At 36.1% G+C, this 16,377-nt stretch overlaps 1 protein-coding gene across 3 annotated transcripts in view; it reads right to left on the bottom strand.

Moving 5' to 3' along the window:
- Positions 1 to 603: 603 nt before the first annotated feature.
- The window catches only part of KANSL1L (KAT8 regulatory NSL complex subunit 1 like), a 113,516-nt gene continuing 97,742 nt past the window's right edge, over positions 604 to 16,377 (bottom strand). For 2 of the 3 annotated variants that reach the window (XM_037042033.1, XM_037042034.1), the window contains exons 9-15: positions 10,458 to 10,586; positions 8,473 to 8,588; positions 7,564 to 7,688; positions 6,196 to 6,250; positions 4,644 to 4,756; positions 3,116 to 3,269; positions 604 to 2,305 (exon numbers count right to left, since the gene is read on the bottom strand). In XM_037042033.1, the coding sequence (XP_036897928.1) occupies positions 2,078 to 2,305; positions 3,116 to 3,269; positions 4,644 to 4,756; positions 6,196 to 6,250; positions 7,564 to 7,688; positions 8,473 to 8,588; positions 10,458 to 10,586 (920 nt within the window). In that variant the 3' untranslated portion in view covers positions 604 to 2,077. Of the gene's footprint in view, positions 2,306 to 3,115; positions 3,270 to 4,639; positions 4,757 to 6,195; positions 6,251 to 7,563; positions 7,689 to 8,472; positions 8,589 to 10,457; positions 10,587 to 16,377 lie in introns of those variants that run through there. The other variant, XM_037042036.1, reaches the window with a different exon arrangement.

Raw genomic sequence — 16,377 nt, 5'->3', positions numbered from 1 at the left:
AATTGAGTAGCTATCATTATAAAGTTTTATGTTTTGTAGGTTATAAAGTACTTAGATATAATCTCATTAAATCTACAAATCACTCCTATGAGTGGGCAGACAGATATTTTTGTCTGTGTTTTAAAAAATGAAGATACTAAAGCTAGCAACAGGCTGCTAGCATGGAAAGGATCCAGCAGGGATTTCTAGTTTATACTCTTTACAGATGGGCTAGGCATAGGAAGCTCCTTTTACTTACCATTGTCTTATTTCCAGTGTAACTTGACCCTGTAGCAGAACCAGATGGCTGAGGATATCCTGGAACTGTGGATTTTGACCCCAAGGATATATATTTTATTAATCCAAGAAAGACCAGGTAGGCTAAGAGATGGCAAGGTACAGAGTCAATCTGTAAACTAAGTATTTATAATTGTGTTCCAAATTATTCTTTGACAACAGATATGTGTGAGCCACAATACTCTTGCTGTGTAATACATATGGCAAGAAATAATAGGACCAATGTCATCAAACTTATCTAGGCTACCGTGAGTTTTAAGAAAAAAGATTTGAAAAGTAAGATCAACATGTATGGAATGGAGTTTGCTTGGTTTTTCTGACTTTATAAGGTAAAAGTGTTTCTTAATGTTGTTTATTTTGGCTTGGGAAAGTTTTGTGCCATAAATAGATGGTGTTTAATCAAATCAGACAACACAAGGCATATAGAAATAACTTTAATTAAAAAACTTACATAGATTATAATATCAGACATGACAGAAAGATTTATTTGCCCAGACAACTTGGGTTTGTCTGGCATTTGTTTTCTTTCTTAAAAAATAAATGTACAGTAAAACTACAAGCAAAAAATTGTCAGTATTGAGTTTGAATTTTTTTCTTTAAAGGGATTAGCATAATTTCTAATCCCTAACAAAACAGTGTCAGCTCCCCCAAGTCTAGGCCAGATGGCCAGGATTGTCAGTTATTTGGGTAATACAACTTGGAAAACCTTTTTTTACATGAGAAGGAACGATTCATATAAATTGTCCTCAACTTTTACACAGAAAAAGAAAATGATGTAATAGCTTCAAAGGGAATTTTCCTTAATTTACACTCCAGGATCCAATATTGAAGCATTATCCTTTGAAAAGGTTTGATTCTCACTCTAAAATACAAGTAAGAATAGATGCTTATTTGAATAGAGTAAGCCATGGTAAAGAATGACCAATTAACTAGAAAAATAGTAGTATTTTTTATACTGACAGAACTTTCCTGTGTGTTGCTTATTTTAAGTTAGTGTTTTCTCTTCATGAGGTACATAAATAAAGTAGATTAAACTCAAGTTTTAAAAAAGGTGATTGGTGATAGTTTTTAAACACCAATGTTTAACTTCAGTTTGCTTGTCTTAATCTGTTAGGAGTGCATAGAAAATGATCTGTCCAACAGATATCAGTGATTTCAAATAAAGGAATATTGTTATCTGGTGTAGAAATTTCCATAAATAACTTGTACTACTCAATCACGTTTTTAGAAATCCCTCTTCATAGCCAAGACGTTTAGGTGTCCATTACCCTCGGAAACCTGTGCTGCTTTATCTGTAGTGCAGTTCTTATTTCATGGGGTACTTCATACATGTATTTTTGAGTGGTACCTGTTAGTGCGTACGTGTGTATGTATGCGTACTCTATACACACATTTGTATATTCTAATACCATTTGTGTAGGAAAAAGAAGAGCTGTCATTTGATGCACAGGGGTGTATGTGTTTATATGTATGTGTATGTGGGTGTAAAATCTTCTAAAAATTATTTACCCAGTAATGTGATTTGATATCAAATTGTAGCAGTTAACTTTGGGTGCTTTTGATTTGCGTCATAAACACAAACGACTAGCACTTGTCTGTAAGTGAAAAGCTGGTTAGTTACCCCTGTGGTTCAAGAAGGAAAGATGTACGTGCCCATTGTGTAAATAGCATAAAAGATTGCTACGTGCAGTACGTGCTCGTACTCGGGAATTGTGACTGCAGGGGTCAGAGATGGAGAACAGGGCTTGTTTTTCTCTCCTGTTTTCTGTTCAGTTACATCGTTTGCTTAACCTGTTTTTTGTCACCTATTTTTTTTAACATGAGTAAGTCCTACAGAAAAGGTTTTGTGCTCTTCCATTCCGTCTGTCTGCTTTTTTGGGTGTTGGCCGTTCTCTGGTGCACTGGTACAAAAGACTTCACCATTGAAAGCTGGGCTTGACCTTTCGATCTGATCTTTTTCATCTTGGCATAGTACGGTTTCTATGTCTTCATCCTTCAGTGGAAAAGCCCGTCGTTCCCACCACAAAGACTGAAAGAAAAAACATGTTCAGTTAAGTTTCAATTAATTTATTTTGTTTAAATCAGTGTATCAAGTAATCTGTAAATGTCAATTTTGTAATAACTATTGTTTTGTTCTTAAGCACATAAGTGTGCAAATTTTCATTTGAATTTAAGTATCTAGCAACTCAAAAATGGAACCTACTGAGTATTGTGTAGGGACCGTCGAGAATTGTTTGTCCACTTTGCCTGTCCCCTGAGGAGGAAATGCTGCCCTAGGCACTGGTCTTCAGTGTCAGCCTAGGCACGCTTTGGGAAAGCCCCTATAGTCTTGATCCACTTCTGCACTTCACTGTCTCCATTTGTGTCCCATAATTACGGACACTTACTGACTTGTCCTTTCCCTCAGCTTTCTCCACTCTCTCCACTCTAGATAATGGCTCTCTTCCAACGCCTACCTATGAATAAAAGTGCGAGAACTTACGCAGTGCTAGACAACAGTCCCCTCGCAGCTCCATGGATCTATGAGAATGGGGAGGCAGGGACAATGGACAGCTGGTGTCTACTGTGTGCCAGGTGCTGCTCTCTGCTCAGATTTGTTTTGTGATGAAACTTTGACAGTATCCCCATTTCCTAATATAAATGCATAGGTGGGTGTTAACATTCCATGAAAAGATAAGTCTAGTGATGGAACCAGAATGTTGGGAGTACAGATCCTCTGAATTGTACTGAATTTGTTATGTAATGATGACTCCTTAATTTGTAACAAGCAATTTTTACAAACAAGTTTAAAAAGGATAAAAGGCAATTAAAAGGTTTAACCAGTCATGATTAGACTTACCTTGATTTCTTGATTTTCATTTACTGAAGGTGAGCCATGCGCACGCAGATCCTGGCTCCGAGGACCGTCAGTAACACAGTGCTGACTGCCATTAAATTCACTAGGGTATTCTTTCAAACGTAAGTCCTGTCCTTCAACATGTTTACTGTAAGCTCTAGCAAGAAAATCAAGAAAACATTTAATTATTTCTTGAGGTCTTAATATTTTATGAACAACCCAAGGTGTCATTAAGCCAATTTAATTAGGTAGGTATTTCTTAAACACTTCTGCCACAAACATGTTTAAAAATGCATCTGCTGATCTTCCTGATGTTCTCATCATCATATCTCAAAGACTTAAATTATATTTTATGAAGTTCTTTGCTGAACTGTAATACTGGTTTTCATTGTTTTGGTTTGCCTTTTTCCCCCATAAGAAAACAAGAAATGACATTTGCTTGACCCTTATCGTTTTTCCGCGTTTCTGCAGTATCCTGTGATTATCATAATGTCATTCATGAAGTATTCAATTCACATTTTCCTCTGTATTTCTGGAAAGTTACATCGGTGGAATGTGGAGAAAGATGAGAATTGAAGCCCATATATATTTGGATAACTCTTAGAGTAAGGATCTACAGAAAATCTGGATATCCTGAGACCCAGAGAAATGTGCTTTAACGATACTAATTACATGGGAGATGCCCCCGCACCACAGAGACTACCAGACTCAATGTGGTTCTGAGTGTTGGCTATATTAAAAAATACTCAAGTGTAAATATAAAATACCAGGGATTTTTCTCAAATACAGCCATACCTGGGTACTAATGTGCTTCAGAAATCGTCAGACCTTATACTCATCACATTCTGACAAGAAAAAACTGTTTCAGCACTTGGTGTTTGCAGGCCACTGGCCATTCCTCTGTCGCGATCAAACAGGTTGATGTGTCGGTCTCATGGTAGCTGGTGAGCAGCCTGGCACTCCTCCCAAGTTCCAGAACAAGTTAGCGACAAGTGCCAAGGCACCACTATACATAAGTACTAATTATGTTTTTAGGGTTTATTCCCTCTTCCTCAAAGTCATGTTCAATGTGTACAGTATTGTAGACTACTTGTTTTCTAGACTAAACAGGTTTTTTGGTTTGGGATTTTTTTTTTTAGAATTTCTTAAGAGAAACATTTTTGATGTGGTTATGTTAAAGCAGATTAACCAATTTCTAATCCCTAGTGTTAGGCCCCCCATTACAATACACTGAAGTGACCTCCTTTATCTAGGGAGAATTATCACTTATTTTCTCAGTTAAGTCTATTCCTGAGGCTGACAGTGAGCAAGAGAGATGAGTGCAGTAAAATAAACTGATTCCATCACTGTATTAGCCCAAATATATTCTGAGTGTAAGCTTCCTATGTGCAGTGTTTCCCTTCTAGTGCAAATAGCTGATGTTATAAAGGATCCTTTTTATTCCTTTTTAGTGATCTCTCCGTATTCACACAGAATTTTTGTTGATTCCTTGTGGATTTTGTGCTTTGGGGTTTAAATGTACAACACCTGCCTGCTGTTTCTTCGGTGCCACTTGCTTTGCTCCCACAGTGACCATCTGGCTTGCTCCTTTGCTTCATATTTTTTGTGTCTTAGGGAAAAGACTTCATCAGAAAGATCTTCTTTCTGGAATTAGAAATAAAAAGCTTTGCTTTTATCAAAAACATTTTGAAATGTGAAACCAGGTATCAATTCCTCAAGAGAGCAATAGGAAGAAAACTCTCAAATGCAGTCTAAATCAAGAGAACAAGTGTTATGAGACGAGCTTCAAATAGAGAACTTTAAAAACTTTTAAAAGTTTTTTTAACTAGTGGATCATATTTGAACACTTAACTAGATTACTAATAGGTTCACGGTGCTTTCATTTTATATGCAATGTTCTAATGCTATATTTATTCAGAAGTTGTATTGATTGCTCATTGTGAAGTACACTGTTCTAGGAACAAGTTAATATCAAAGAAAAGTAAAGATTGCCTGAGTTAAATTAGAATTAATTTAACAAATGACTTACCTGGAGTTCTAAGACTTTGGTTATAATGTTTTAAGAATTTGGTTTTCCTGCCTGGGATCACACTGAACTAGGAAAGTGGATGGAAGGACGGAGGGATGGACATTAAAAAGTAAGTTCTGGTAGTTGAAAAATATGGTCAGAGGGCACAGAAAGACTGTTACAGAAACAAAACATCTTTTACATAATGTATGGCTTCTATAGCACTTTGGTATGTGTTTGGTTAAATAGTGTGTTCTTTCTTAATATTTTACCCATATAGGTCCCCAATCCCTTTCTTGCAATTCCAAAAATATGAAAAAAACCCAAATTTTCATAAATTCATTTGGTGAATGATCTGAAATGGTGTGAGGCTGTTCTGTCTTTATAAAATTTTCAGTATAGAAACATTAATACCTGATTACGAGAACTATCCTAGACTCCTTACATGTATTACATGATACATGTACTGCATTATTTTTCTAAAGTTCAAATTTTTCCAAATTTCAATCAAATTGTTCTCAAGATTTTAAATATGGTATGCTTGAATATTAAGACTAAATCTCGTCATGCAGGAAAATATGACTTCATATGAGGAATGAATGTAGAGATTCACATAACTTTAGTACTTTAACAACTCATGTAAGCAAATGGTATATTTTTATTTCCTTTATTGTATATTTTTAATTTTTAAAAAGATTTTACTTTTAGAGAGAGGGAAAGGGAGAAAAACATCAATGTGTGGTTGCCTCTTGCGCACCCTCTACTGGGGACCTGGCCTGCAACCCAGGCTTGTGCCCTGACTGGGAATCGAAGGAGTGACCCTTTGGTTCACAAGCCGGCACTCAATCCACTGAGTCACACCAGCCAGGGCTGGTTCCTTTATTTTTTTATTCATTATTATCTTTGTAGTTAAATTTGCACAAAACCTTTTTTTCTAATCAAAATATCCTTAATGAAGAACTTTGTGTTCATAAGTAAAAAGAAAAAATAGTACATTAAAGGGCTTATATTTCCACAGTATCAAATTCAGCAGACTTTATAAAGTGCCTTTATCCCATAATAAAAGGCAACTTACCTCTTCTTCACATACATCGTATTCATCCAGAGGCTGAAGAACAGCCATCCTCCAGCTGTTGAAGATACAAGCCAGTTTCAAACAGCTCCAGGTCAGTAACTAATAACCTGGCTCAGAAAACACGCACACACACACCCCACCCCCCAAACCATCCTGGCTTGAATTTAATAAATTCATTCATCCTGTATCAACTTAATAACCAGATCACAAAATTTCTCAAGATTAAACAGCCATCTCAGCTAACTCTGGCCTACCACATAAATTCAATCATTGTTGCTGCAGACCATTATAACCACAAATAATGTTATTCCTATGTGGAATATATCAACATTCTCTGTAGTAATTCTCATAATACCTCTTAGAGTAGTAGGAGTTCTTAAACCTCAAGGCAGTTATTAAACAGAATTAGAAATTAGCTGGGATAGACAGCAGTAGGAATTGCTCCAATTGTCACCCAGCTCACACCTGTTTCCAAGCTCTTTATTTTATTCTATTCTATTCTTTTATTTTATTTTATTTTGTTGTTCAGTTACAGTTGTGTGTATCTTCTCCCCACCTCTCCCCGCTCCACCCTCTTCTATCTCTGCTTCCCAGGGCCAGAAGCCTAGTCTTAAGAAACTGCTTTCATCATTGCTGAAAAAAAAATTGACCAATTTCATTGCCAATAGGAAGCAGATCTGTGTATGACATTCAAGGACCTCCACAGTCCGGTTCTCGCTAGCTTTTCTAGCATTAACTCCCTTTACTGCCCTACACAGAGCCTTGCCTACATGTTCATGTGCCTTTGTCGTGGTCTCCCTATGTCAGTACACTTACCTTCTCCCTCCTATAGGATGTGTTCACAGACTTGCCCATTCATCTTTGTGTTTACTGTGTTTATTGCTGACTTGGCAATATCTACATCAAAATCTTATTTTTGTTGTCGTAGGTGTTACTGTCTTAGAGTGTAAATACCCCATGCAAAAAGAGTTGCTTCATTTCGTAACCTTGTGTAAACCTTCATTTTAAAGAACAATTATTAATTAAATAAAGTATAATTATTTACATTCCTAAAATACCTTTTAGAAGCCATATACATAACAGATAACTACATAGTGAATGAAGAAAAAAAAAGACTGCTAAAGAAAGTAAGTCTCAGGAATTCCCAATTCTTCACAAAAACTGGGAAGTAGAGTTGGGATACTGTATAGCACTTTTTTCAGTGTAAGTAATGTAAAGCTGTCTCCATTTCCCCTCCATAGTTATAACAAGTGGGAGGAAGGGGAAGAGGAGCAGCTTCCTTTTATTAATTTTTTAACTTTGCTCTGAAAATATAAGTTTATTCAAGAAAAGGAAGGAAGAAAGAAAACAAGATGTGAGTATACGTACCTTGGAGTAAGTATTTCCTTATACTGGAGTTTCTCTAACTTAGCTGGGGCCACTAGTGACATGGGAATCACAATGTTATCTATGTCATAAGAACTCTCACTCCGCAGTCTCCGCCGTGCAGTGTTCTGCAGCAAAGCAAAGCAGGCTTATCTAGTTATACAACACTGTTTAGTTGCCTGTGACTGTCCTCGCAAGTTGTATAAATGATCTGGCAGTATAACTTTTATGTTTTATAAAAATACTATTAAAAATATGACCATGAAGTGTTGAGAAAAGCAAGGAAGCATACCCGTCTTTTGTAAACTGGACAGTGTCTCTGGGGGGGCGGGGCAAATATACAGCATACATTTGTACGTGCACACATACAAACTTTAAGACCATAAAAAGTAGGAATGCCTTAAAATGCAAATCTCTTTATTATAAAAGATTACCATAAGGCAAAGATCATTTAACAAACTCACTTTTTATTGGGAAAGATTTCACTTGGTAAGTTATTTAGTAAAGATCGTTATTACAATCTTCATTTAAGTGTTCTTGGTCCCTGAGTGTCACACTTTTTTCTAAGCCTTCCCAACTTTTTACCTCTACTCTGATAAAATGAAAAAGAAAATAACACACATGCTGGATTCTTACTAGTAAGGTTATATTTAGCTTCATGTTAATGAGTAGAGAAGGTTATGGTAAAGTTTCTTTTTAACAGAAATAAAAGCTGTAACCAAGGATTAATGAACAATTAGCTCCCCACTGAAAGAGTTAATCAAATTTATTGTTCCCTAATTAGGTAGTTCAAAATATATTAAGATGTGCTAATAAATTAGGCTATTAACAATATGTACTTTCTTCATTCAAATTGGTCAGTTTTAAAATTCTGTGAATTAATTTTAGAGTTCAGTATGCAAAAAAACCTACTTGTGATGAATTCTGGGTTCCTGATGTAACACTGGCATTAGTAGCAGCAGTCAAATTGCTATGGGATCCTGGTTCTGTGCGTTGAAAAGCAAACTTTTCACTTGTAGTTTTTTCTCCTGCCATGGGAAAAAAACATTGAGAATGTCAAACAATGTGACTTACTGGTATTAGAATTATTTTCCTACTAACATTCCTTTCTGTTTATTAGTTTTCTTTTTATTATAGTTTAATCTCATATCAAAAACAAGAGAGTGGAAAAGAATTTTACCCACAATTTTATTTTCTGGGGTAATGACAGTTTTATACATTATTCTACTTTTTGGAAGATCTCGGCTTGATTTTCTAATCATTAATTTTTGAATTTTTTTCTAATAAATTACTAATTTAGAAAAGTTCTTTTTCTCTTTTTATAGCATACTGTTATTTTATGAATGAAATTTTTCTTAGGGTAAGTTTACTTTTTTTGGAGGAGAGGGTATTTTCTGTGTCTCTTTCATGATCCTTTTTTCTGTTTGCGTTGGTTCCCTACTTGTGAGTATATATATAATTTATTCGCTTATATATTGCCCTTGTTTGTTTTACTTTAGTATGACCTCAAAAAATACTTTTCTTTGTAACATAAAGTCTGATATCTAGTCTATATTTACTTTTTTCCCACTTGTTAAAGAATGTCCTTTATGTAATTTCTTCAAACCAGGATCCACATATTGAAATTGATTATCATCTTGTAGGTTTTTTATAATCTAGAAGAGTTCATTTTTCATGATATTTTATTAAAGAGACTAGATGAGGAGTCCTGCATTTTATGGAGTTGTCTAGTTTTTTTGTAGTATAGCATCAAACTTGTTCTCTTTCTGTGTTTCCATCAAACTTGAACTTATATTTATCAATCCAAGTGAGGTAATTTGTATTTCATAGTGCATCTCATTAAGATAAGCAAGTTTTCCTATGTTTCTCTGAATGCACGTCTGAACATTCTTCAAAGGCTAGGTTGTCTTAAGAGTGAGGCACTAAAAAGCATAATGAAATCTCTGGTTGTGAGTGGGAGTTTAATGTTGTGCTACTCTAGTTGATTGTTACTACCTGATAATCACTCAGGTAGTGATTATCACATAGTAACTTGGTCTGTTTTGGCAGGATTTCTAGAGACAGTGATAAATGTGTGAAGTCCATCCTGTATAGGATTACAGTCAGTCCAGTACATCTTGAGTAAAATTAGTACATCTGGGGGACAGTTCATTAATGTATATACAGGGTAAATTAAAAGAAGATTTATAGCATATAGAAAATAATACAAAAGTTAAACAGTACAAAAACAAACTTTCACATATAACTGTAAACCTACTTTTGCCCCACCCTATAATGTTATAGCTACTGGAACAATGAACAAAACATATATAATTTGTTATTTAATGTATATCTTTTTAGTTGTTTCATTTTTATCATTAATTAGCTATAACCGTGGGAACTATCTGAAATCCCCCCAAAATCTTCACTTCATATTATTAGAAGAATCTTAGTTTGAATGATATCTCTCTTGTTCATTTTGAAACTGTTAAGTTCCTAAAGGAAACTGAACTAGGTGGTTGAGTTACGTTAAGTGAATCTCATCCAATTTCTCAAAATTCTGAGTAAGAGTCAGTGTGTCGACACCTCCACAGTATGCACCAAAAATGGGGATACATTTCTCTATGTCAACCTTGCACTAACATAATTTTAGTCCAGAACACAACGTATGACAGTAAGTCCTGTCCAGGGCAATAATACATTACTCTGGTCAAGGAACAAAGGAAAGAAATCCTTAATTGCCATAAAGTGGATGGATGTACAGTCCACAGTTAATTCTAAATTATGTGCATGTGCAATTTAATGTTCATAGGACCATGGATATTTTGTGTAATTAGTGACTCTATCAATTTCCATGAAGCAAGGCTGGTTTGGAGATCAGAATTTCAGTTTTTAGTAATATTCTCATTTTAACCTACCTAATGCTGTTTCACTCAAGTGTCTTTTCTTTCTTCCCTGTAACAGCTGTGCAGAAGATTCTGACCTTATTTGAGGCTTGCATAGAGGAGAATATCCATTTCTCCACTGACCTAGAGAAGTGTTGTGCACTAAAACAAATGGAAAGAAAGGAAATGGATAGTATTAACTCCTTAACACAGATAATGAACATTTTAGTGTTTCTACTTACAACGTGGCAGGATATTAATACACTATTCAAAATTACATATAAGATTCCTTACAAACATCTTTAAGAATTGTCCAGTTTCCTATAGTTGCTCTATGATTTAAGGGGATGAAAAGGAAAGGGATCTGTTTTCAAAGTCTTCTACATTACAAAATGTTACAGAAGAGATTGGTTCTATCTGTAAATCTTGGTTGAATGTGACTTAAATCCTTAAGTTAGTTCTTGCTTACCCTTGGATCTGGAATTAACTTGGGATCAGTGAACATTTTACAGAATCTAAAAAGACTGGGACCTCTTGAGAACATAGATTTCATTAACCACTGACAGTGCCTACCACTATTTTTTCACTTTTTTAAAGCAATGAATTTTTAAAATTTTGTCACTTAATATCTCTGTGCCTGTTACTTTATCTGTAAAAACAAGGATAATAGGCATTAGAAGGATGTCTAACATGGTTAAGTATTGAATAAAGGTTAGTTTCTTCACGATTACTGTCTATTGGAACCCCATATTACCAGTACTAGATTGATCAAACTGGCTGCTTATTGAAGGGTTTGAAAATGTGGGAAGGAGAGGAAAAAGGAGTATGTGGGTTGAAGTGCCAGATTCTCACCAACATTGAAAAGAAACACAGCCTACTAAAAGTAACTGGGATTCCTGATTTCAAGATGGCACAGTGCTCTAAAAATGACAGATAAGATTTTTATAGACATGCACAGATCTGCACATATACATCCATACTAACAAGCAAAAAAGGGAATTTGTCAGTGGAGCAGAATCAAAGACTAACACCACATGGAATTAGACTGAAGAGCAAATTCAGTGCAGAAACATGGAAAAATGTCACCACAAAAATGATCAACCTCAAAGGTGCTCAAGACCTGGAGGAGAGGGCAACTGAGCAGGACAATCACCTGGATAGGATGACAACACCTCTGCCAGACTGAATGATGAGAGATTATCCATCTGAATAAAATTGGAGAATCTTGAACACAAAGATGGAGAGAGAAGGCAATGTCCATGTACCCTACTTTGAAATGCCCTGCCCATCCCTAACAACCTCTGAAAGACACAAGTGCAAATTTCTACTCTTCCTGTGATGCAATGCACACAGTGTCAGAACAGTGAATAGCCACATTAAAGATGAGAATATACTCACAACTCAAAGTCTGAATACCAGGTATGCCATAAAAAAAGATGAGGTACAAATGAAAACTACCTGAAGAAACAGTTGACAGAACTGATCAACAAGCCTTCAAAATTGCCAAGAGAAGCAGGCAAAAGGCCTCTAGAGATGGAAAGTAAAATTTTCCTATTTAAAAATCCAACTGGGTTGAATTAATGTACAAAGCTGAAAATTAAAATTAGTGGGTTGGAAGCAGTCCACAATTCAAAGGAATCTAGAGTGATGGAGAAAACACAAACCTAAATGGTGTAACAGGTGAGATGAAAGAATGAACAGGGGGCTAGATTTGAAGAAATGGTAGCCCAAAAAATTATCTTAATGCTAAGATTCAAGAACTTGAGTGTCAAATCAAATGCTGTGTGTGTGGCGGGGGTGGGGTGGGGTGGGGGGGATGACCATAAATCATACAGCACATCACAATGAAAATACCCTAAAGTTACCAGAGAAAGGATAAGATGATTGCAAAGGAATGATAATCAGACATAAAACAATGCAGGGGCACAGTGGCTTTAGAGAGCTCAGAGAAAATGTTAGAATCCCTAGATGGCCTCTTTTTCTTAAGGGGTCAGGATGGGTGTTTTTTTTATACGAAAAAACATACCAACAGGTAACAGGACAGCAAGCACTGCCAGTTGTAGGGAGGCAGCTGGGGAGTAACTAGGAACCAAGGTGGCACTGTCTGGATGGTAGATCACTTGGACACCAAGCCACAGGAAACGTGAAAGCAAAGAGAACTTCCACCCCGGGGTAGAGCACACTTGCTTAATGAAGACTGAAGGAGTGAAAGGATTACAAAGTACAACTTCAGTAACTGTTTGTGGGAGAGCTCAGTTTCTGGACAATAAACACAACAGTGGGAAACAGCAGATTAGCAAGTGTCTGCACCAGCAACAGGCCCAAGACCACCAGCTTGTGTGAGAGCACTTGTGGTCCATGGCCACATTAAGCCACGGGGGGTGCTGGCGTAGACGCACTTCCCAGGGGTTATAAGGAGACCACCAGTATACTGAGTGCTCAAGCTCACCAGGAAGCAAACACAGCAAGAGGCAGGGATGCTAAAAACAACCAGTATGCCATGTGGGTAAGTGCTGCCAAGATTTACCACTCAAAAAGATGCAGAGAAAGATGTTAAGCAGAAGGCAAGATGGCAAGCGTAATTCTAAACTCTTCTAAAAAGATGTAACTACAATTGTGAAAGTTAGGTTTTAATATGTATATGTGCCAGGCACATGGAGATATTCCAATAGTGCCAACTCTTGTTTTAATAGAAATATTTTTGGAGTGTTTTAAAGCAAAAGGCTACACAATTCACCTTTTTCTTCTAAAAGCAATTCATCATCCTCTTTATCTTCTAAAAGTGGATCATATATTTTGAAGAAAACCACCAAAGTGATGTTTTTTTATTGAATTTTACTCAAAAGTTTTCATACTTAACATTTTCCTCTTTTTAATGTCTTGTGAGGTTGCAGTGGATTCTTGAAATAGGCAGTATGTGAGATTTCAGTCTGACTCCACACACTCTCTTAATCTGTTTTATTCATAATAACCTTCCCAGCCTTTGGATTCTTGCTTTCCAAAATCCTGCCCTAAATTCCATCCTAAATCACCCAGCACCTCTCCTGCCTTCCCTTTCTTTTAATTTATTCATTCAATAACTTTGTAGAGGTCCAGTTATATGCCAGGCATTGTGTTATATATACTCTGGGGACACAGTGGTGACCAAAAACCAGCATGGTGCCTGCCTGTGATGTAGTTTTATAGGCATTACCTCCTCAACTGCAACCAATGTGTGATAGAAGTATTATTGAGAGAAATTAATGAGTAAGACAACTCCAGAAAAGGCTTTCCCAGATAAAGCAATAGATTTCAAATAACAGAAATAGCTGACGGCAAAGGAAAGGAAAAAATGGTACACATGAAGGCAACAGGAAGCAGGACAAATTTGGAAACAATAGCCACAGTATAGAGTAAGGAAGCACAGTGAAAAACACACCATGAACAGGTAGGAGCCAGCCTATGTAAGTAGGGCTTCCGATTAAGAATATTTCCTGTGTCAAATATTGGAAGGGGATGGGGTTAGGGGTTAGGTTAATGACATCATGGTGTGATGTCATTAGGTTTGCATTTTGAAAAAGATCACTTAGTACAGGGATTGCAAGGAAATAATTGATTAGGCTATTTCAGCAGTATAGATAAGGGGTCATTAAGTTGGACTAGGGGGTAGTAGAGAAGAGGACAGAGTAACAGACGTGAAACAGATTTATAAGACTGCACTGAAAATGGGTTTAGATACGAGAATTGGGGGGTGGGTGAAGAAGGCTGAGCCCAGGTTTCTGTCTTTCTTGTTTGGTTGTGCTGCTGTTCCTCTCTCATCTGTCCACTCAAAGAGTAATAAACTGCAATCTGTCATAATTTCAGACTCAGAAAGCTTGGCAGTAGTACAAAGAAGTCCTGTGTACCCTTTACTCAGATTCCCCAAATGTTAACATTTATCACATTTGCTTTTATCTTTCTGAATTCCAATGAAATTAAGTTGCTGGCATGATGCCCCTCTAAAGATTTTCCAAAATAAATAAAATAAAAGGGCATTCTCTTACATAGCCACACTGATCAAAATCAAGAAATTAATACTAGTAGCTAACTATAGACCTTATTCAAATTTCACCAATTATTCCTATGATGTTCTTTATAGAAATTCTGATCACTCTGCATTCAGTTGTCAGTTCTCATTATATCTGAAACAGTTCCATTGTCTTATCTTTCATGACTTTGAATATTTCGATAAGTACATCCTCCTTAAACTGTCATTGTCTGGTAATTCTCTCACAGTTGGTCATTAATCATCTATCCACTCTTCAGCCCACTACTCTTTGTCTTTTCTCTACATATTTGTTACCCTAAGTCAGCACTGCTGTCACAACTGCCAGCTGTAATGGGCAGTCCACAGTAAATCCAAACTCTGGAGAACACATACCACTACTTACCTTCACACAGTGTACCCTACACAAATACCAGGCCATTTGTACTTGAACACGTTGCAGTGGTTCATGGCTTTGTGACAAGTCACGTGTTTGTTTCCATTTTAAAACTTTGTTACTCAATATGCACCAGTAGCATTTGAGTCACCTAGGACCTTGTTATAAATGCAGAATCTCAGGCCCCACTCCAGAATAACTGAATCAGAATTGGCATTCCAACAATATCCCCAAGTAGTTTGCACATTACAGTTTGAGAGCTGTGATTTGAACGCTTCACTCTTCCTCTAAATTCCAACGAAGTAGAGCTACATGTCACTGTCTTACCGGACTTCCTCTTACTCTTTTCCTGTCACCCTTAACCTTTCTTCCTCTGACTTCCTCTAGGCAGAGTTACACACTCCTTATTAGAATATTTTCATTATACAAGTACCCATCACATCTCAATAATTATTTGTGTCTGCTACCCATTACAATTTGATTTCCTGATTCACCTTTGATTCTTCACTTAACACTCTACCTGGCACAGAATAGATATTCAATGAATGTCTACTTTTACTTAGTTCTCCAGAAGTCACTAACAGTAAAATAGAAATTGATGACTAGGGAGGTAAGACATTTACATAGGATGAAACCTAAGTAGTAATATATTAATTTAGGTTGGGAGTGGTAGGACAGGAGAGAAGTAGATACAAAGAATACTTCATTATTTGCCTAATAATAACTCAAATTTCCTATTCTTAAGTCTTCATTTCCCATTACTAACATTTCATTACATTACTGAGACATTCTATTAATTCTATGCCCAACACATTTACACTGCTCTATTTTTTTCAAGTCAGATAAGAGCAACATTAGAATAAATATAATCATGTCACCTCACTTAGCATACAACTTCATTTTTGTATATTTCCTTTCAATAATACATTTCATACTTCAAATATAATTTTACCTGAATATATGTAAAATGTTTTTTCACTGTTATTTTTTGAGATGGTTGCCTAACATTCTTCTGATTAAATGTAATTCCCTAGCCATTAGAGCTCACTGTCATATTATTTCTATTATGGACATTTTTAAAAAATTTTTTCTTACATGTTTTTTTAAATTTTATTTATTTATCTTTAGAGGGGAACAGAAGGAGAGAGGAAGGAAGCATCAATGTATGGTTGCTTCTTGTGCATCCCCTGCAGGGAACTGGCCCCTGCCAGAAACTGGCCTGCAGCCCAAGCATGTGCCCTGACTGGGAATCAAACCGCGATCATCTGGTTCGCAGGCCCGTGCTCAATCCACTGAGCTACACCAGCCAGGGCTATTATGGACATTTTTGAAATAATCATTTCATGCATGCATTTTTCCTACTTTTAAAAAAGTTTAGTCTCAGGATAAATTGTATAGAGTAGAATTATATCATTTAAAAGAACCAAAACAACCTATATTTTCCTATTATTTCTTTATTCTTTTTTTCCTAAATATAAACAATTGTTCCTTGTCCTAAGCACTTTAAATTTACTGTGGAAATTTTTTTTTAAAAAAAGGGGGACTAAGATAAT

Source organism: Sturnira hondurensis, unplaced genomic scaffold (genome assembly GCF_014824575.4).
Source record: "Sturnira hondurensis isolate 20B ecotype Veracruz unplaced genomic scaffold, ASM1482457v3 Scaffold0003681, whole genome shotgun sequence".
Classification (NCBI taxonomy): domain Eukaryota; kingdom Metazoa; phylum Chordata; class Mammalia; order Chiroptera; family Phyllostomidae; genus Sturnira; species Sturnira hondurensis.
The sequence above is the reverse complement of the archived record's forward strand: the minus strand, read 5'-3'. Positions and strand labels throughout refer to the sequence as shown.